Source organism: Mauremys reevesii, linkage group 3, assembly GCF_016161935.1.
Source record: "Mauremys reevesii isolate NIE-2019 linkage group 3, ASM1616193v1, whole genome shotgun sequence".
Classification (NCBI taxonomy): domain Eukaryota; kingdom Metazoa; phylum Chordata; order Testudines; family Geoemydidae; genus Mauremys; species Mauremys reevesii.
Genome location: NC_052625.1, coordinates 65,050,651 through 65,073,145, shown reverse-complemented (window position 1 = coordinate 65,073,145; position 22,495 = coordinate 65,050,651). Strand labels below are relative to the sequence as shown.

The 22,495-nt window shown below is 52.1% G+C and overlaps 1 protein-coding gene across 3 annotated transcripts; it reads right to left on the bottom strand.

Annotated features, from left to right (window-relative positions):
• Positions 1-123: 123 nt before the first annotated feature.
• On the bottom strand, positions 124-21,994 carry DLK2 (delta like non-canonical Notch ligand 2). Of its 3 annotated transcripts, none has more exons than XM_039532061.1 (6): positions 21,875-21,994; positions 13,838-13,939; positions 11,577-11,640; positions 5,891-6,021; positions 4,562-4,706; positions 124-3,567 (listed from the first exon to the last, which is right to left on the bottom strand). In XM_039532061.1, exons 1-6 carry the CDS (start codon positions 21,954-21,956, stop codon positions 2,790-2,792), a joined length of 1,302 nt encoding a protein of 433 aa, XP_039387995.1. In that variant the 5' UTR covers positions 21,957-21,994; the 3' UTR covers positions 124-2,789. The 3 variants fall into 3 exon arrangements, with proteins under 3 accessions (XP_039387995.1, XP_039387994.1, XP_039387996.1); XM_039532060.1 differs by lacking the exon at positions 21,875-21,994 and adding an exon at positions 18,081-18,202; XM_039532062.1 differs by lacking the exon at positions 21,875-21,994 and adding an exon at positions 17,090-17,239 and having other exon boundaries at positions 5,834-6,021.
• Positions 21,995-22,495: the final 501 nt, after the last annotated feature.

Sequence of the window (22,495 nt, the reverse complement as noted above, 5' to 3'; positions counted from 1 at the left end):
TCCCCAGAATCAGGCCTCCTCACAGACCCTCTCCCAGTCAGAAGACTTTCTCTCTCTCTCTCTGACACACACACGTCATGGTTTCTCTGTCACTACATCTCCTGCTGGAATAAGCCCGTCTGCATGCTGGGAGCCCAGCACAGGTTGCAGATACCGCTTCCCTTGAGCTGTGGTTTCCTTATGGCACAGCCTCACTGGACTGAATAGTGGGCATTGGGTTAGGGACAGGATCTGGCCCCTTGTATGTACAAATACGCTAGTGCCCAGAGATGGTGTCAGTGTTGCATGTTCTACTTGTTATGGCTGCTGGGGGACAATACATCCTTCAGGTGTTTAAAGGCCTCCGAAGTTAATCTAGGTGGCACTATTCCAAAGGAGAGCTCATCCCTCCTCCCTCAGTTTCACAACCTTCTGGTTCAGGAGGCTGGAGAAATCTTTTCCTCAGAGCTCCTCAGCACTGCTCTGATTCCAGCTTGGCCATAGAGAGAGGCCCCTGTAATGAAGCCTGAAGCCTGGGTATCTCACATTGCAGGGTGGAGCCTGCCAGCCTGGGGATCTGGGGCATGGAATGAGGGAGCAGCAGAGCTGGGTTTTGAATCCATGTCTCCCACACCATCACATTGGCCTATTTAAGCTGAACCTCCCCTTCCTACCTCCCCATGGGTAGGGGTTTTCCTCCATCCTTTGGCTTAGGATCTCTCCCCATTTCCCCGCCCACTGCCTACAGTCAGGCTAGACACATTCATGACCCATCTCGCTCCCTCCTAGTGTGCAGTTTGGGGACTCTGCCATTACCACACAGCCCAGCCCCTCTCTCTAGCACTGAGGATGCCTGTAGCAGAAGCAAACCCTCCTCCAGGCTGACCTGAGACACAGGCAGGCTGATGCTGCAGGACCCAGCTGCATCCCTGCAGGGTGCCCTGGTCGCTCTCTGCTCACTGAGCTGTAGCCCAAATTGTAACACTGCCTTTTTGTCTTTGGGGTGATAGGATTGAGGAGCCCCTAGCAGGCCCCATGGGTTAGAGGTCTCTCTGGGGTACAGCACGAGAATCAGGTATTAGAGGGGTTATGGGGCAGCTCCTCTGGCAAAGATTTAGGGTGGACTTGGACCAGGGCAGAAGAAAGACCACCACCGGCAAAGGGCTCTGCTCGTGGGCTTGTTAGGCTCCATGCTGGTTCTGGTATTTTATTTGATAAAGTTACATCATCCATCAGTGTATTAAAAAAAATAATCTTCCTGGTAAAGCCCTAATCTCCTCTCCCTCCAGCCCCTTTGCCTGTTCTGCCTCATTCCCAGGCAGGAGCCCTCCCTTGCACCTGGGGCTCTAGCTCCTTTACCTTGGCTGTGGCATGGCCTCTGCAGACCCTGCCTGAATACAACATAGCAAGGCTGTGGGGCAGTGGTGAGAAAGAGGGAAACTTTCTCACCCTTGTTAGTGGCATGGTGTCTAGCCCTGTGCTGTCCCTGGCCGGGAGGGGGTGAATGCTCTGTCAACAGTGATTGGACTGGACCAGCCAGGAGATGACCTAGATTCATGGTTAAATGTCCCATTCCCTCTACTGTGTCTTAGGGATGAGGATGGGTGTGTTTGCTACTGAAAGGTGCACCATGGCTGCTGAGCAGGTAGGGCCACCTTTCTGTTCCCCAGGGCTATCCGAAACTTTAATCTGCCCCTGCATCCCCTAGACCTAGAGAGAGCTTCGCCCCCATTTTGTACTGAAAAGTGCTACAGTGGCTGGTTTTAGGTTACTCCCAGCTCTGTGCCTGGGGGAGGCAGTCAGGAACTGGGACCTGGACTACTACCAAACCAACCAGAGCTCACTTCCAGCCTCCTCCATATTCAATTCCACCTGCAGGGGGCTGTGGTAGGGGCCAGCCCAGTCCTCCACAACACTGGAGGGGAGCTGGCTTTGTGTTTATAACACATCTGGCTCTGGCTGTCCCCCACAGCGAGCGGGGAAGTGGAAGCATGTGCTGGGGTGGGGAAGGAGCTTTTTGAATGACTATTAGAACACACCCAAACCAGCTCAAATGGTTTGGTAAAGGGGGAAAAGACACATGGATCAGCAGCAGCAAGGTACAAAACATTCTCACAAGAAGAAGGGACATGATATCAGGTAGAAAAGGGCAAGATGGGCTCTTGAGCCACTTCTGGAGTCTCTCCCAACCGCTCACAGCACCACAAGGCTACGGAGGGAGCCTGTTTGCTCACTCCTTGCGGCTGTGCAGTTTGAAACAGACAAACCATAGCCACCAGAGAGAGCTGGGAACCCCACAGCACAACAGCTCCAGCAGCCCTAGCCCCAGTGTGAACAACAGGCCAAAGATGGCATTAGTGGCAGCACTAGGAATTACCCAGCATCCAGGGGCCGGGCAAAGTTTGAGTTTCTCAGAGGGTTGTGCCCTCTTCTGCTCTGGCACGATCTAGCATGGCTTAGTACAAGATGATACCAATGTCTTCTGGTGCTAGCTGAAAAAGTCAGTGTGCTGCCACTTCCAGTAGTGAGCTGTTCTGACTCAGCCCTTGCTTTGGACTCCTAGGTACACCTGGTTGATGGAGATGGATTAGATCCAGGACAGGCTGGTCACACCCTGTTTGAGAGTTCTGTTTTCAAATACGAATTCGCTGCCCTGTGGAAACCCCCTCCCCACTGAATCACAGACCAGGTTGCACCAAAGACCTTTAGTACTTTCGAGATACCCAACCAGAATGACTCCCAGGGCACAGTTTGAAGGGTTCATTGGCATGACTGCCTGGCAGGGCCCCACTCTGAGAGTGCCAGAGTCCTCACAGTTCTGTTGTCTTCCTGGGCTCTACCATGACTGTATTTAACATGCCCACTTGACATTCTTGTTCCTGGAGCTTCCTTGCAGCCTGTGAGGGGCTTTGGCACCAGTTTGACCTCCGACGCCCTCTCTGCCGGTTCCGCAGCATTAACAGTATGGTCACCAGGACCAGCGCAGCTGTGAGTATCCCAAACACCAGCACGGTCACCAGCTGGGACTCACTCAGCCCAGCGTCCCGCTGGGTCACCACCTCTTTCACAGAAATTTTCAATAGCCCTCCCCCACTGGCTTTCTCACTGTGGTTGGCAACTCGCCTCCCAGTAACCACAGTCCTGACTGGCTCGGGCTGCGTAACCCGGAGATTCTCGCTGGTTGTGCTTTTCACAGCACCGTTGTTCTCCCTGTTAGCAGGAAGGTAGAAGGTGACCCAGGTCGGTTCCGGAGTGGAGACCTCACACATTTTGCCAGTAAAACCGTCGGGACACAAGCAGTCAAAATCATTGATGCGATCATAACACTTTGCCCCATTTTTGCACGGGCGGCTGGCACAGTCGTCAATGTTGATGGTGCAGAAACGGCCTTCGAAGCCCACCTGGCACTGGCAGGAAAAGCGGTTGATACCATCATGGCAGGTGGCACCGTTGGCACAGGGACGCATCAGGCAGTCATCTACATCATTCTCACAGAGGGCACCAACAAAGCCAGCCAGGCACCTGCAGGTGAAGTTCCTAGCAAAGCCATTCTCGTCCTGGCACTGGCCACCATTCCTGCATGGAAACCTGCAGGCAGAAAGCAGGGACTGATCACAGGCCTGGATAGGACATGGCTCTGGGCACAGATAGACTTGCATTCTCAGGGTGAAATGCACTCATGGGCTTAAGTGGTGCATAGGCCCTGTGCTTGCTCTCTGCACAAGGGGGAATTCCACCCACAAGCAGGGGAGAGGACAGAGCAGGTGTTTGGGTCCCTGCTGCACAGAGGGGAGAAAGGCCCCCAAAGTTGTCCCTATGGACATGCACAGACACACCTGGAGCACAGCTACCTCCCACCAGGGGCGGCTCTAGAAAGTAGGCTGCCCCAAGCAGCGCGGAGCGCTGCGCCGCCTTTCCCCGGTCCCGCGGCGGGTCCCCTCTTCCCGCGGCTCAGGTTGAGCTCCTGCGGCAGGTCCACCGGAGCCCGGGACGAGCGGACCTGCCGCAGTCATGCCTGCGGGAGCTCAACCGGAGCCGCGGGAAGAGGGGACCCGCTGCAGTCTTGCCTGCGGCAGGTCCGCTCATCCCGGGCTCCGGTGGACCTGCCGCAGGCATGTCGGCGGGAGCTCCACCGGAGCCAAATGCGGCCCCCCCGGGAAACGGCCGCCCCACGCGCCTGCTTGGCGCGCTGGGGTCTAGAGCCGCCCCTGCCTCCCACCCTTCTAGAGAGTGTGGCTGAGTCACGGGCCAATCCCACATCAGGAAAAGCCTAAAGCCAAACCTTACAAAGAGGAAGGTTGACTCCCAGTAAGTTTCCCTGAGTGCAAAGCAGAGGCAGGATCACTGCGTTAACCATGAGTGACTAGAATCTGCTCTGATTACAGCTCAGACTCCATCTGCCGAGGGAGCTGCCATTACAGTCAGCTAAACCAAAGTTCCCCTAAAGACTAGGAAGGTTTTGGCTTGATGCCATAAACATGGAAATCCACAGCTAATGATCCAAGCTGGGCTATTGATTGGTAGAGTAGGAGTTGAGCTAATGCCTTATGTAATCTCTGTCTGCCCTGCCGCTCACTCTCACCCTGCCTTCTCACATGGCCCTGTCTTCCGCTCACAGTCCTTCCCGTGGAAGCCCTCAGGACACAGGCAGGAATACTCCCCGTCCCCGTCGTAGACACACTCGGCCCCGTTCTGGCAGGGGAGCTCATGTTCACAGATGTGTACATCTGAGGAGAGAGAAAGAGGAGGCATTTGGTGAGCTGAGCTGGTGCCAGCAAGAACTGTCAACCCCACCCCAAAGGGAAAAGATGAATCATGAGCTGCAGCTTCCCTCAGCCCCAGCAGCATGGCTTTTACACAGAACTCACTGGGGTACAACTCAATCAGTTCCCTGCCATTGCCTCAGGCTTTGGAGCACCTCGGTCCCTCCTCTTCTCTGCCTGTGGCACACAGTAGTTTAGCCTTCTGAGGGCTGTAAAACTTTGGTCTAGTTCTGATGGATGGGCTTGGAGTGGGAGTGGCTGAGTAGGGTTTAATGGCCTGTGCTATAGAGGGATCAGTCAGTTTAGATGAGCTGGTGGTCCCATCTGGCCTTAAAGTCTAGAACTCTTCAGCTGCAGCTCTCAAAGCACTTTTACATTGTTCTATATGGCAGGGAAAGCAAGCTGCAGAGAAGGGAAGGCCCTTAGCTGCCCTGTGGCTCTGAGTGCCATAGAATAACCACATGCTGCATTCTGAACACCCTCCAGCCTGAAAAGCAGACCTCCGAGACCCCTCGCTGGAGGGCAGATTAGCTATGCCATGAAGCTGCTTCGTCACTCACTTCCATTTGAAGTTGACAGAGTGAGTGGATCCCACCCAGCTGGTTGCCAAAGGCAAAAAGTGCAGAGGGAAATAGAAAGCATTGTCAGCAGTCCCAACAGTGAGGGAAAGCCAGTGAATATCACTAATGCCACTGCCTCAGGCCCATCGATATCACAGCATCACAGGCCCTGCAAACAGGGATCAGAGCCCAGCAGCCTGACCACCTTCTGTAGAAAGGAAAAGGGATGGGCCAAATCTCTGATAGAAAGAAAACCCCAGCCCCCAATGCAAGCATCATAATGAGAAACAGCTGGTCACCTAAACAGCTGCATCATCCTTTAATTTAGGGGATGCGTGCTGGGCTGCTGCCCTAATCATGAAAGAGTGAAAAATTCAATCTCATGGGGATACACACTCAGGCAGCTGGATTGACACCTGATGCCTCTAATCCCTGTGCCCTCCACATTCCCCTCCCTCTCTTTGCAGGGCAGTTGGACCCTCCCCACACCACATTTTCCCAACCCGGAGATCTTTATTGTAAACAAGTTACCTGTCACTGAACCCTTTGCTGAAGCAAACTGATTCCTGTCCAGCTGGTGAAACCTACCTTTGTCACAGAACTTGCCAGCCCAGCCATTGTGACAGATGCATTGCCAAGGCTGATGGCATGTACCATGGAGACAGCCCGGCATCAGCACACACTGCTCGCAGTACTTTCCTTCCCAGCCTGGGTCACACCTGCAAGAGGATACAGGAAGGTCAGTCCGAGCACAGCAGCCTCCCCAATGGCAGCACAATATAGACAAGAACTGGATTATGTAATGGCTTACATAAGCCTATCTTCACACACCGTCCTGCGCTTGCTATAAGTGTGTGTGGTGCTTGGAAAGTCTTCTCTCAAAGCGCCCCAGGAGGCAGAAAATTGCTGCTTCTGGGGAGCCCATCAAGGCAGGGCTGGCTTTAGGAAGTGCGGGGCCCGATTCGAAGATGTGGGGCTTGTACTAACCGGGCGGCATTTTGAGTCTTCGGCGGCGGGTCCTTCACTCTCTCCGGGTCTTCAGTGGCACTGAAGGACCCGCCACCAAAGACCCGGAGCGAGTGAAGGGCCCTCTGAGGCACAGGGCCTGATTTGGGGGAATCGGCCCAGAGCCGGCCCTGCATCAAGGCCAAGGGAGGAGGCAAAGATGACAGAACCTGATAGTCCACACTCTATCATGAGGTGTAACTGCAGCTGGTGTAGAGGTACCCAAGCAAGCTTTATTGTAGCCAGCTTGGGTACCAGAAGCAGTGAAGCTGGGGCTGTGCAGGCAGTATAAGTATTCCTGGAACCATGGGTAATTCCTCTGCAGCTAGCCCATGATGCCGCAGCGACTCTCCTCCAGGACTCAAGCTAGCTCTAGTATGTCTACTGAGCTGCAATCACACCCATGACTGTGGCGTAAACATATGCCTGGTCTGGTAACATGGCTGCAGTAGCATTTTGTATGTACACGTCAAATGCTGCTACTGCATAAAGCTTCTCCCATAAAGCTGGAATAGCAGCATTCAGCACACGCTTTCACATTCTTCAGCATCAAAGCCCTTTCCCAACATTTAATGCCTTATTCCTCCCAAGGGATGGAGATAAATATTATCTGCACTTTACAGATGTGGGAATTGAGTCAGAGAAGAAAAGGGATTTACCCTACAAGGCTACATAGGGTGGCAAAGTGGGTAACAGAACCCAGACATTTACTAACAGCCTTAATTTCAATTGCTAGTCCACATTGTCCTCCTCCCAGTAATCTGCTCTGTATCCAAGTATCAAATTAGACAGAAAGAAAATGCCTGTACCCTTTCAGCCAAGCTACAGGGCAGGTAGCAGGCACCGTCAGGGACACAGAATTCCCCCCAGGGCCTCGTAGCTTTGTACATTTTGTTGCCTTCTTTGTACTAATCTAATTTGTCCATATCCTTCCTGCAACAAAGCTGCCAGCTCAACACCCCCCCGCCTTTCTGGCTCTGGTGCTGCAGCAACCTTTGCCTCAGTTTCCCCCTACTGTCCTTTGGCCTACTCCAGCCATAAAATTGTCCTTTCCCTCTGGCCAGACCAATTTGCAAATTTCTGCCCTTCCCAGGGCCAGAGAGTCCTTTCCCAAAGGACAAAAGAAAGATCAACAAAACCAAATCTTCAGCCCTCAGCTGACTGCCTCTTCCTCACAAGTGTGCTTCATCACCTACAGACTGTCTCCATACCTTGTCAGGCTCCTGTGCCTTGGACAACCCACTGTCCAGTGGGCAGCATGTTCCTTCCCTCCCTCAGGGGTCCAGGAAGGCTATAACTCCTCAGGGTCCCTGTCTCCAGTCAGGCTTCCAGCTCCCTCCTGCAGTAGCCAGCCAGCCTGCCTGCCCTGCTCCTCAGCCTCCTATCAAACTGTTTCCTAGAGTGGAAACTTTCTACCTCCTCTCCTCGGGGTCTCTCCTCCCTGACTGGGTTCACCCAGCTCTTTATAGAAACAAGCCCTGCTCTTCCTCAAGCTGGGCTTTATCGCTAACTAGGCCCGGCCTACCCTCCAGGTCTGAGCAGGCAGGTTAATTGGGCTCTCAGGCCCATATTAACCCTTGCCCAGCACATGTGGGATGAACAGCCCATCACGCTTCCTGAATTGTGGGACTCAAAGCACTGCACAATAATCCAGATGTGAAGCCATGCACAGTATTCCAGATGGGCTCCATGTATAGTATCACCTTATTCTACAAGCTCACCATAAGAGTGTGATGGAGAAACCAGTCACTGCAGTACACAGCAGCATTCTAGACCTAACAGGACAGTGGACACTAATTGTAAGTGTTCCCTGATTGGACAGTGCCCGACTCCCCAGCGGGGAAAGAAGAGATTATGTGTCCGACAAAGAGAGCACTGGATGAAAGTAGAACTGAGCTGAGGTGACAGAGCAGGGAAGATATACGAATCGGACTCAAAATGTATCACAGAATTAAACCTCACAAACTCAATGCAGCGCCTACAATCCCAATAGACTCCAGCAAGATGGCAGGAGCTCTGAGATTCTCCGCATCTGGGCAATGAAAGTCCAGACAGAGAAGCACAGGCTAGCCAGAGAGTCTCCCTGAGACCAGATGATGGGGAGAAGAGACTGCCAAGCTGCAGGAGGGTTCAGAGAACAAGTGATGACCTGAAAAGGGAAGCAGTAGCTAACACCTCTGTATCTACCTCAATAACAGGCAGCAAGACCACCATCCTGACTAGCATAGGACCCTTGACTTGACCTTGCCACCCCTTGCACCCCGAACTAGCCACATCACTGTCTGGACTTTCATTGCCCAGACAGAGTACGGCTCTGATGACACTGTTATAACTGAACCCTATGCCAGGATTCTAGCCAACGGTGCTCTTTCTGTTGTGGGTGTCAAAGCTACTGTGGCCTTTTGTTATCGTGTAAGTTATGTGTTCTGCAAGTACCCAAATTGCACATACACAGGAAGACAGTCCCTGCCCCAAAGAGCTCAGAGTCTAAAGCAGCTTACAGTTAACTTTTCCTGCTGTCTGGGTGGCTATTATTCTCTCTGTCTAGGATACCAATCACCATAATATCTAAGCCCTGAGGATCCCTAGTGTCTCACACATTGTTGTACTGCCTATCAGACTGCTGTTGAGATTATAGGGACCACTTTGCCTCTGCAGAACTGTGCAAGTTTGTTGGCTTCAGGTGGGATCTAAAGGCACTGAAGCAAAGTCCACAACAGAGAAAGGACAGGGGGACCACACTTTCCCACCAGGAGGGTGGTCCATCCAACTGGCTGGAGTATGTGACTCTTGGAGCCTGGGGACTGAGATTTGGATGAGTTGAGCAGTAGCCTGAGAGACTTCCCTGTACTGCATGGGCCACAGCAAATGAAAAACTTCATGTTCCCCAAAGACAATGAAAATAGACATTTCCATCCAACACATTACTGGCATGAAATCCCCAATGGTGACAAAGTGGAGAGGCCATGGCTTATGTACTCAAAAACCCAGAATGCTGCATACTGTTTTTGTTGCAAACTCTTCCAGTTTAATGATCCAGCCACATTGGGTTCTACAGGAACAAAGGACTGGAAAAATCTGGCTAGAAATCTGGCATGCCATGAGAAGCAGCAAATCACCAGAGAGCATCCCATAGCTGGAAAGAGCTTGAGATGAGACTAAGGTTAAAGGCCACCATAGATGATCAGCATCAAGAGAAGATTGCATCAGAGCCTCTTTACTGGCAAAATGTTCTGAAATTGCCATTGAGAGAATGCTTGCTACCCAAAATCTAGCACTGCGTGGCACTTCAGATCAGCTGTATGTGCCAAACAATGGAAACTTCCTTAAAATTGTGGAGCTGATGGCTGAGTTTGATGCTGTACTTCAGGAGCATCTAAGAAGAGTCACCACCCAAAAAATGTACACACACCACTACCTTGGAAAAACAATTCAAAATGAGATCATACAGTTACTGGCAACAAAAGTCAAACAAAAGATTGTGGCAGATCTGAAGTCAGCAAGATATTACTCTGTTATTCTGGACTGCACACCTGACATCAGCCATATGGAACAAATGACTTTAATGGCGTGTTTTGTAACAACAGCAGAACCTAGTGAAAATGTCCCTGCAATGGTGACTGTCAGAGAGCATTTTCTAGAATAGACATTGATGATATTATAGGAGCTAGTATGACAAATGTGCTTCTTAAAAAGCTGGAAGATACGGGAATTGCGAAAGCTGACATGAGAGGTCAGGGCTACGATAATGGTGCCAACATGAGAGGAAAGAACAGAGGAGTGCAGACATGGATCCGAGAGTTAAACCCTCGAGCTTTTTTTGTCCCATGCAGTTCTCATTCATTGAACTTGGTGGTCAGTAATGCAGCATCACCTTCTAGTGAGGCTGCTGAATTTTTTAATGGAATTCAAAGCATCTATGTATTTTTCTCTGCATCAACTCATCAATGGAAAATTTTGAAGCAACATCTGGGAACATCCTCTCTGACACTGAATCCACTGAATGCCACACAATGGGAAAGTCAAGTGGAGGCAGGGCCGCCCAGAGGGGGGGGCAAGTGGGGCAATTTGCCCCAGGCCCCGCAGGGGCCCCCACGAGAGTTTTTCGGGGCCCCTGGAGCAGGGTCCTTCACTCACTCTGAGGGCCCTGGAAACTCTCACAGGGCCTGGGTCCCGGGAGCTTCTTCCAGTCCGGGTCTTCGGCAGCGGGGGGTCCTTCCACTCCAGGGTGGAAGGACCCCCCGCCGCTGAAGCGGGACCCGTCGCCGAAGTGCAGCCAGGTCTTTGGTGGTAATTCGGCGATGGGGGGTCCTTCTGCTCCAGGACCCGCCGCCAAAGTGCCCCGAAGACCCGCGGCAGGAATCCCCCGCCGCCGAATTACCACTGAAGACCCGTCTGCACTTCGGCGGTGGGTCCCACTTCGGTGGTAATTTGGCAGCGGGGGATCCTGCCGCGGGTCTTCGGGGAACTTCGGTGGCGGATCCCGGAGCAGAAGGACCCCCCGTCGCCGAATTACCGCCAAAGCAGGGGCCCCCCGCCGCCGAAGACCCCAGGCCCCCTGAGTCCTCTGGGCGGCCCTGAGTGGAAGCGATAAAGCCTATCAAACACTGAATTGGGAAGATAGATGATGCCATAGTTGCCATTATGGAGGATAATGCTATGACAGGGGCTGTTAGTGGGAAAACAGTGGCAGAAGGAAATGGAATCACCAGAAACATACATAATTTCACATTTCTGTGTGGCTTAGTATTGTGGCATGACATACTGTTTGAAATAAATGTTGTAAGCAAGAGACTTCAAGGTGTTGACCTTGATATACCTGGAGCAATGGAACAACTGGACAGGTAAGACTGGTAAGATGAGGGATTTCAAAACGTTCTGAAGCGTGCACAGAAGTTGGCAGAGGCACTTCACACTGAAGCTATTTTCCCACCCATTCAAGAATACAAGAGTCACTGAAGAAGAAGACATTTTGATTATGAGGCACGGGATAATCCCATAAGAGACCCCAAACAACAATTCAAAGTTCAATTATTTAACCAGGTGCTAGATTGTGCAATACAGTCAGTTGATGAACGTTTCATGCGGCTCAAGGAACACAGCAGTTTATTTGGGATGTTGTATGATATTCCAAAACTCCTCACTATACCTGAAGAAGACTGGTGTAGGTTTGGGTGTCCCAGGGAAACAGTGCGTGGAGCAAGAGATCAGCTGTCCCAGGAATGGTTAAAGTTTAAATGCACCCACACCAGAATTCCAACCACCATACCTGCACTTGCCATCCTGGTCACAGGAGCCGTGGGCCAAGTTACAGCGCTCACTGCAGTCATCACCTGCAGGACAGGGCAGAGAGTGGGAGTTAGTGCACAAGGAGGTCAGAAAAGCAAGCACTTGCTAACATAAACCAGTGCATGCAAGCCCCAGGGTTCCAGAACTGCTCATACCAAGGGCCCCTATTAGGTCAGATCTATCCACAGTGAGGGCCCTGGGGCCATAGACCCCTTTTATCTTGCAAATGCTCACTTCTCCTCCTCCATTTATCTCTGACTGCCCCTCATTATGTCACAGCTACCCCACTGGGTGTGAGGGCTTTACAAGAGACCATCTGCACAGGGAAGGATCAGACAGTGAGGAGCAGGTGCACAGAAACAGTTAGTACTTGTATGACAACAGCATTTTGAGACCCCAGTCAAGAATCAGGGGCTGTATAAACAAGACAATCCCTGCCCCAGAGAGCTCACAATCTAGGGCTGTGACAAGACACCGAGGGCAGGTGGCTGAGACACTGCGTCTTTGTTTAGAAAACTAACAATATGCTAGAAAATTATGTATTGGGATCATGTCCTTCACTCTGCCTGTGGCACTTTCCTAAGACTGTGACTATTCTGGAGGGAATGTGTATTACTTGTTGGTTTACAGCACCCAGCCCAATAGGGCCCAATCCTATTGGGGCCTCTGGGTGCTACTATACTATAATAAAATAAATAATAATGATAGTAAAGTCTAGGACTAGCTTCCGAGCAGAAATCTGAGGGGCTTAAGGGCCTTGAGAAGGATTCCTTATATTCTAAAGATTCTAAACATTTGTGTGCGGGAAAAGCCAAGTTTCCCCAAGAAGTTGGCCTCTATCCCTAGGGTTGCAGATGCTTTCAGAGTGCTATGCTGCGAGGCTCTGCCAAGGCCAAGTTGTAAGTGACAATCCCTCATTCTGCTGCAGAGAGGAAGGCGAGCATGGGGCCGCATTATAACCTGACAGGTATCAAGTTCTGTTTATTTATTTAATGGCCCCAAAGGCTGTAACTGAGCTATGGCCTGGCCCTGCTGCTCCTCCTCCCCACCACTGGCCTCCTTTCTTCAGTCAGGTGTCTCATCTCCAGCCCTCTTCCCTCCTGTTCCTTGCTCTCTGCCTCGGGCCACCTGCTCTCTCTTTCCTGTTTACTGATTATCACTGAGACATGGTGGCTTTGCAGGGCTTAGGAGTGGCCATTAGACTGAGTCCAGAGCTCTTAGTCCCACATCGTTTTGGGGCTGGAACAAGCTGGGGGAGCTCCACTCCCCATCATGGTTACTCTTAGACTTTGAGAGCCAGGGACACGAACAAAGCAAACAGCTTCTCATCCTGCCCCCTGTCCAGCAGGTGTCACTGCACACCTGAAACATGGACTGGAGTCAGACAAAGAGCAGGAGGAGAGACCCGCATGGGGTAGGAATGGGAGAGCAGAAGCAAACGTTAGGAAATTGGACCTCTTTATCTCAGGGACTGAGCCTCCTTCAGCCCTGTCTTGGAGATTGAGGACCGGTAGCTGATTGAGTCCATCTCCCCTTGGCCGGTGCTGGATCTCGAATCCCATCAGCAGATCTTATATCAGGCTGCCAGCAAAAGAGACTTTCTCTGAGCTACAGCACACGGAACACGAGAAGTCACAGGGGATGGCGTGTTCTCCTCACTGCATCTTAACGGCCTTCACTGCAAGTGGGAGGCTGACTCCCTCTGGCCCAGACCGGGACTAGAAACTCCCATAACGTGCCATGGCTAATCTGGAGCAGCATGCGGGGCCAGTTCAGCCTGTGGCTGAGTACTATCTCATTTCATGTCTATAAGCACTCTGCAATGGTGGGTGCTTTGTGGCTTCACCACTTAACTGGGGCAAATTCAGGATCCAAGCTGGCCTTCTGCACTCCTCCTGCCTTTCCCTGCCTCTTGGAACTGTTGTGTCCATTACTATAATCCAGCCATTTTTACAGAAAGTGAGTGAGCTCCATATGCAGCCCAAGGGAGTCCTACCCTCTGTCCCCTTGGGTATTGCCTAGCACTGCACTGATATGACACTCTTGGAAAGCAGAGCAATGAGCCTTTCTGGCTGCAGCCAGTCATGCACAGTATGCCTACTGGCTAAGCAGAACCTCTGCCCTCATCTGTCAGATCAGCTTCCTTTTGCTGGATAGCAGTGATGTGAGGAGACTTAGCAGCACCAAGGTGGGTTTGGAAGGATGGACACAGGAGAAAGACACATGTCTACTGAGTCTCACCTTGGGCAAGATGGTGATGGGCCAAGAGAATCCAAACCAAGGACATGAGCTGAAGACAGAAACTTCTAAGCATGGTCAATGTGGCCCCACCGAGATGAACACCTACAGAGACATAAAGAGCACAGTCAGAAAAACCCTACACCCACCCTCCTGCAGCCTTGTTGGGTTTGCTTCACACATCCCTTTCTCCCCATCGTCCTATTTCTGTGAGTTCTGAGTTCACATGCATTTTTAGAAGGATTGTCCACTTGTCACATTCTCACTACATCTCTCCACCAGGTCCTTCTGGGCTCCCTCCTCTCCTAGGGACAACCAGAGCTCCATGGTCCAAACAGCCTCCTTTAAATGTATAAAGCAGAATTATATTGGAGTACTGTATATAATGACTAAGGATATTAAACTGGAGCCCATCCATATATCTCAGCCTTCCCCACAAGCAACCCCACTTCCCCAGCATAGGGGAACCATCTCCATTTTTATTCAATACTGAGATCACCCACATGACTCTACCAATGCATCTTAACTGCAGTCTGAATGGATGGGTGACACTCTCTGAGGTGCAGCTCAGGCTGTGCTGAAGAGGTTGCTTCTCAGTCCTCATTGCCTCTGTAATCAGTGCAGCCAATTGCACTCAGATGTAGAGCTGGTGACTTTATGTCCTCTCACTAGGCTCTGAGCTGCAGCTAGCAAACCTAATAAAGCTGATGGCTAAGCGGGGAAATTGCTTCTGTCTCTGTCAGACTCAAAAGTGGGAGGGAGGAAAATAAATCCCTCCAACTCTGGCAGGTGATCAGTACTGCCAGAAGCAACATCTGCAGGACATGGGAGTGGGGTAAAGGCTCCTAGATTTGGGGTTAAATCTTAAAGAAGCAAAAGCAAAGATTCCCTTCTTAATTAACCATAATTCTTTCTTTCCTGTTTCTCCTGCCTTCCTGTGGAGTCACTGGTAACCCCAATGTTTCTGAGTCCATTTATTTTCCATCCACTGCTTGCCTTCCTGGAGCAGCACTACTACTTCCCAAAAAGGCCTTATTCCTTCATAGCTTTCTGGGGCAAATTGGGACTGTTATGGACAGGCAAATGTAGGGACACAATAGGGACAGAAATATAACCAGATCAGAAGAGTCAGGCAATTTTCCTAGGAGAATGATAAGCATAGGGAGGGATTCTACCCAAACGTGTGGATGGGAAGGACAGGGGCTGTTCTACCTTAAGGGTGGCTTGCAAGCAATGCAGTGCTGGGCTTAGCTAACACTTGGATGGGAGACTTCCTAGGATTCAGGCAGCAGACAGACTCTTCAGGAAGTGACACTGGTACCTCAGAAGGGGATTGGTCTGAGTCTGGCCTGTCCTGTTGTCTTAGAGGTACGATGCTGCTAGAAGCATCATTCAAATGAGTTGCAGAACCAAGATTCTAACCACCTGTGGTCATTACAAGTCCCATGGCACTTCTGATTAGCCTGACCAAATTCCACCACAGATAATTACATTCTACCTCCCTGAATTCCCCCTGCAGTTACATTTGGGCACAGGATTCTCCTTCACTTCCTGTCCTAAAGTGCTGTGTAGTGTTGGTGTGAGCTGTTGAACAGCTGCTGCATTTCAGGCGAGGGTGAAGTGATTCCTGTGAATCTTATAAAATAATTTAGGGATTATGGTTGAACAGTTGGCAGCATGCTCCTCTGGGGCCGTTAGGAGCTGAGCTTCATACCACATGTCATTGAAAAGGTCATTTTCCCTTAGATTTCTCATGAAGTCTCCCAGTTTGACGCATCACCTCAGACATAATGCCATCAAATCGTGGACATTATTCCCAACACTGTACCTGCAACTCAGGCAGCACCTTCCAGCACTAGTGGGGAAGCAGCAGGAAAGACTGTGGGATCCTTTGGGATTAAAGGCTCTAAATAAACATAAAGCGTTCTGACAATGCATAGGTGCTATGAGCAGTATTTTTACTGGGGCTAGGTCTTTATTTCAAGCCCTGGGTCACTCTCATGAACTGAGGGCACTTTCTCCTTTCAATACTCATGTATTGATTAGGCTTGCTGAGTAGGGATTCTGTGGGCTACCAGATCAGTGGGTGCTGGGTGAATTGGTGGCTGAGGGTTACTGGATCACAGCTCCACGGCTAGGGTTTCCAGGTGCTATGGTTCACACCTCTAAGTTCTGCTCCTCACCTAGAGCTGCCCTCCTGACCTCTCTGCTTCCTTAGCATTGACTTCACGGACACACCAGTTTGCCCTCAAAGTGAGTGTCACACGAGGGGGAGGCGATGACTCCCTACATCTCTCTCTTTTTTGGGAGAGGGAGTTAAACTAAACTAGCTGTAAATGAAGACAGAGTACAAAGTGGATCAGCTGAGAAAAGCAACCACCTCAGAGCAAAGTGGGAGGATTATCCTCTGCCCCCAGATGCTGTTGGAGGGGATGCCCCTGAATCCCTCTCTGGCACACCCTGATATTGTTCTAGCTCAGGGGTTCTCAAACTGGGGGTCATGACCCCTCAGGAGGTCACTAGCTGTCAGCCTCCAGCCTAAACCCCGCTTTGCCTCCAGCATTTATAATAGTGTTAAATATATACAAAAAGTATTTGTAATGTATAAGAGGCTTGCTATGTGAAAGGGGTCACCAGTTCAAAAGTCTGAGAACCCCTGTTCTAGCTCCACATTCTGGCTCCTTGAGGCCAGAGCCCGATCTCCACCTGTCAGGATGGTGTGTGCAGGGGGTGCTGTCTCTTGGGGTGCACCCCTCGAGGTTCAGTGTTCGGGGGGGGGGCACTGCCAGCCCTGACTCCTGTGCACTCACGTGGGATCTCTGCATCCAGCCTGACCCCCAGCCCAGAACAGCCCTGCCCCGCGGGTTGGGACCGAGAAGATAGGAACTTGGGGGGCCAGGTCTCTGGGACCGCTCCATTCCTGCCCCCGGGCCAGCCGCAGGGGGCTCGCTTAGTGCAGACACGTGCTGCCCCCGCCTCACCTCAGCCACATCCCCCTCCCCAGGCGCCCGGCCCTGCCGGGGGCGCCTCCCCCCAGCAAAGGCCGCTGGGCACCGAGAGCCTGGACTCCAGCTGTGCGGTGGGGCAGCACCTCTGCCGGCTCCTGCCCCCCGCAGGCAGCCGGATCCTCCCTCCCCTCGCGCCCCCCCCCCAGCCCAGCGCCACCCCCAGCCCAGCGCCCCCGACTCCGTCCCCAGCCCGCAGGCCGCCCCCTGAGCTCCCCCCGCCGGTCCTGCCCGCCTCCCGCCTCCTCACCTCGGCGATCGCAGCGGCTCCTTTGGCTCCCGGGGTCTAACGCGGAGAGCGGCGGAAGGGGGCTGCCATGCCCGGCCCGGCCCGGCTGCGGGGGGTTCGGGAGGCGCAGGGCTGCGGAGCTGCTGCGAGGCTCCCCGCTCCGGCTGCTCCTCCCGCCGCTGCCGTGCGCTCAGGCCGGCTGCCAGGGGCTGCGTGTGGCTGCACATCCCTGCGCCCTCCCCGGGCCGGGACATGCCGCCTCCCGCAGCCCGACGGCGAGCGGGAGCCAGGAAACCCAGAGCCCCCAGCCGCAGGCAGCCCCCTGCCCTGCCCTGCCCCACTCACCTCTCACCTGCTCCAGCCCAGATGGCAGCGGGGAAGCCGCCTCTGCCTGAGCCGAGAGCTGGGTTGACGCCTCCCTGCCCCCTCCCAGGAGATCTTCCCCCTCCGGCCTCCCCCGCAGAATCTGCCCCAAGGTTTTTGTCCCTGTGCTTGCTCACCTAGGGGGTGGGGGGCAGCTACACACCCCTGCAAAGCAGGAGCAAGGGAGAGGAGGAGGAAGGAGAGTGCCCTGTTACAGAGCCAGAGCCCTCTCGCTCTGTCCCAATCCAGGGGGGAGGATCCCCCTGTGATGTGGAATGGCACTGCAGCCCCCTAGGGTCTGCCCAGGGAACACTGAAAGGGGGTAGGGGGTTGAACAGACAACCCCTTCCCACTGATGGGGTGCTACAGACCCATAAGAAGTGAGGAGAGCAAGCGGGTGAATGACATCTGGTGGGGAAGGATACAAGGAATGAAAAGCCAAGGAAGGAGAAACCACTGGGTGCCAGGAACCAGCTCCAAGGGCTGGAGAAACAGATGTGAAACAAGGAGAAACTCCTAGGCCAACTCTTGGGTTACCCCATGTTACAGGATGCTGGTCAGTAGTCATGGAGATTTTAACTACCCATATATTGCTTGGCAGCCAGCCTCAATCTGCTTCATGGAGACTCTGACCAGCAGAGACACCAACCCAGGCTTCCTGCTGAGAATGGAGGATGAAAACCAATGACTGCAAGTGGCTTCAGATCCACATGGAGAATGGGTCGAGAGACTCCCATAACACAGCAGAGACTTGGCTTCTCTAGCATTTCTCTCCAACTTCTCCCAGTGGCACTAGCACCAGTGTGGCTCCAGCAATGGGAGGAACATTGGGAGTCCTTGTGTGAACCAATCACACAAAGATGCTACATTTTAATCACTGCATTATCTAGGCCTGCCTTGATCAATTCTTATTGCTCACATTTGCTGCTTTTTTCTACATACATTTTCATACATCAGTGCTTATTCCTTCCATTATTAATTATCTCTTGAAAAATGTCTCCATTTTTATTGTGATGTTTATATTGGAAGTACATACTAAATTATCTGAGTTAAGTGAAAGCTCCTCCTTCAACCCCTTCCTGTCTAGTTTAAAGGCCGCCCTACAAGCTCTGCCAGTTTTCACCCCAAGGGATAGCCCATTGCTTAAAGTATAGATGGAGTAATTCTGACAGTCACCTCCCATCAGAAAAGAAATCTGAATGTTCTGTGAATCCCAGCCCTCCTCTTCATACCATCCACAAGCCACTGATTGATCTCCAGTAACCACCTTCTTCTTCCCCGCCCACTCAAGACTGCAAGGATCTCCAGGAAGCTTACTGGTGCATCAGCCCCATCTTCAGTCAGCTGATTGCTTGTGTCTGTGTGTGCGTGTATAACAAGGATCTTTATGTGTGACAAGGACCCCTGGGGAGCATCTGATTGTTCTGTCTGCATCTCCAAACCAACTTGCCTCTTTAAAAACTCTGTTTCCTTGCTCCTCCAGAACCTTCCATTACATGGATAAGCTCTAAGCCCTTAAGAGGTCACCTGGAGTGGTGATGGTGCCCCAAAGCTGTCTTCACCAGACCCAGGGCCGCCCGAGGGGGGGCAATTTGCCCCAGGCCCCACAGGGGCCCCACAAGCCCTGGCCCGGTGGCGGTCCGGATCTTCGGCGGCATTTCGTCAGCTGGGGGCCCTTCAGTGCTGCCGAAGACGCAGAGCGACTGAAGGGCCCCCTGCCACCGAAATGCCGCCAAAGACCTGGACCGCCGCCGGGTGAGTACAAGCGCTGCAGTTCCCCCTCTTTGCCCCAGGCCCCCTGAATCCTCTGGGCGGCCCTGACCAGACCTAGACAGAACAGTTAGTCCTCTGCAAGGCTTCTCTCCCACCCAGGAAGGCACCTCCCTGTCTATCACTGGGTAACATCCAAAGGCCCTGGCAAGTTTCACTCTTCAGCATTACCAGTCTGCTCCACCACCTGCCCACTATGATCATCCATTAATTTCTTGGCAGCTCTATCCCTACAACACTCATAGCTGCAGCTCTCCTCAAGAAATTAACTTTTGACCCCAGTGCTGTCAAAGGTGGCCCCAGATCAAATGTACTCTTCAAAGCAAAATACTGTCGAAAATCATCTCTGCAACACCCTCACTGCCCACAGCATCCTTGGTCCATTTAAATTTGAACTCCAGAGCACTGAAAGCACTCTCCTCAGGCACTCTCCTCCTCCCCTCTGCCGTCTAGGGCTCCCTCACACTTGACCTCAGTGTAGCATTTGACATGGGCTACACATCCCCCTTGGGCTTCAGGCTTGTGTCTCTGCTCCCTCCGTACCTGGGATCTTGCCTGTCTCTATAACTGTGCCTCATGTGTCTGTCCACCCCTTCCAATTTGAGCATATCATTTCACTTATCTCAACTATTGCACCTCCCTCCCCTTTTGTCACACAGTGACCCCTGGCTCTTAACTTGCTCCACTCAAACATCAACAAGACAGACACCCTCCCTCTTGGATGGAGAAGGACTCTCAGCTGTAGCCGCAATTCAACCACCTTCCTTTTCACAAGTCTCTTTTCTCCTCTTGGCCCTAAGTTCCCCTAGTCTCTGAGCAAACCTTTGCACCTCAGTCTATCTTCTAGACCTTCTTTGCTGAATCACTCCCTTCACAAGTCAGGTGTATGAGCACCCATTTCCATGGTCTCCAGAGGCCCCTCAGATCCAAACCTCAGTCTCTTTAGGATGCTTCAGCCTTCTGCTCAGATGTGCATGGAACAGAACTGCTCCAGCTCCATCCTGGGAGACCTTCACTGGTTTTCCATCTTCTACAAAGTCACTAGCCTCATCTTTGTAGTAGTAGTCGTATTATCATAATGCGTAGGAGACCTAGTCACGGGAGGCACTGTTCTTCAAGGCCCTTCGTGTCCCGACTCAGTCTACAACTATGACTCTACCTCTCTTGATACCAGGCGTTACAGTAAAGGGGAGCAATGAGGAGGAGAGCACATCTTCCCTTCCTCTGCTAAAAGCAGAAGGAGAGCTCCCCCTCCCTTGCTGGCGCTGCTAAAAGAACAGGAAGAACTCCCCTGGTGTCCAGTCTTCTTTGACCATTGCCCAATATCCCCACTTGCTCCCTCTGCTCTGCCAAGCCAGGCAGCACCTTGCACTGTTAGCACCTTTGTTATGGGGCTTAGGCTGCTCACCTCCCTCACTCCTCATCCTTCAAACGGTATTGCCTGAACCAGCTTCCTCGGACGCTCCCCTGATGTAGCAGGTGCTTGCTATTACTCACTCTTCACATCTCTCCCTGTTCCCCATCCTCACCTGCTCTCACACGTTCTTATTGTGATATTGCCCTTGAACTAACTGCTGGGCATAGCAAGGCTGCTAAGGGAACAGGGTCCCATACAATTATACTGTATTTTTCTTAGTTTGAGTGATAAGGACCACTGAGTGCCGGTGCCATTGTGTGTGCTGGTGGATTGAGTGTATGTGCCGTGTATTTGTGTAGCCGTGGTGGAGTTATTGTGTATGTCTGCTGTGACAGAGTGAATGTGTGTGTACCCTTATAATGAGAAGCACTCCATGTTAAGATCAGTGTGTGCATGTACATACAACTCACCAGGGTTTTAAGAGCGGGAGATGGGGTTAGATTGAGGTAAGTAGCACAGGACCCAGGGTTTTCCATTCTGTTCCTCTCAAGGGTGAGAGCTGTGGCACTGAGTGAGTGCCACCTGAGTACATGAGGTAACACTTGGTCACTGGAGATATAAACTCATGAGCAGTAGGGTAGGGAACAGATCATTTCAATATCTGAGAGAGGACAAAATGGGTGAATTTAAACAAATGTGACTTTTCCTTTCACTTTTTAACCATGGTCCTTATGTGATTCTTACAGAGAGTAAGAGATGGGGAGAAGGGAGGTAAAGAAAGTGGGGGAAGGAGACAGAGGGGGAAAAGGAGTGGGGAAACACCTGCAGCTTCTTGTCTAGCACTAGGGGCTCAGAATGAACCTTCCCTAGGAGTGGAGGGCTCTCAACCTGCCCCTGATGAATTCTAGGTCTAGGACTTGCTATAACAATGTCCAGCTCTTTGAGACCTCATCAGGAAAGACAACTCTTTCTGCAGCCCCTGAGATTGGAAATTGGGATTCCTGCCCCCTACTGCAGGCTTAGATCCTGTTCTGCTCTCCTCTGATCACTGCTACACCATCCCCAGCAGCTTCTCGTGTTGAACAGCTGCTGGGTCAGAATTAGGAAGGATTTTTTTCTAGACATAAGAATCTGATCAGAGATTTTCCCCTGTTCAAGGAAATCCCACAAAGTGGGAACCTGGGGTTGGAATGGGGTGACCTGTCCCCAAGTGAAGCATTTGTGCTTCACTTCCTGGGTGCGCGCCAGCTACACAGCCCCTCCCAGGCCACTTTTCCAAAGTGCTGTCACCACTCACATACAGCCAGAAAAATTACCTGTCAAAACCAGCTGGACCTGCTTCCCTTTCTTTTGCTGTCTGGAGCCTGTTCCTTGGAGGCAGCTGGACATCAGGGGCATGAGGCGGAAGCTGGGCTGAGGGAACAGGTGATGCTGCGGCTTCCCCTCCACTGGGGAAACCTTCCCCAAAGCAAAGAGAGAAACACTTTTCTGTGCAGAAGCCAAGTGAAAATCACCCCTTCCTGCCCCCTCTAATCCCTCCAGGCCAGGAGACAGGGGAGCAGCGGAAACCAGCTGGAGAGAGACCGTAAAAGCCACTGAGCTGCCAACTCAATTTAACATCCCATAGCTTGGCTCTCACTCCAGGTCACTCACACACACACATGCTGCACAGCATAGCACAGCACCGGGAGGGGGGTTATATATTAAAACAAATGTTCTCTCCCTCCCCCTCGCTTTTCCCATTCCACCCTGGCCCACAACAAACACCCGCAGCCTGTTGGCCCTGCGGCAATGTAACTCAACCCCCTGCCATTGTTCCCCCTTCCCCAAGGTCTATATTTGACTCTGCAGCGGCAGCAGCACGTGTCTGTGTCTGTGTGTGTGCGTGCACGCGCACGCTCCAATATTTGTTCAGAGCCTCATTCCCCAGATGCCCG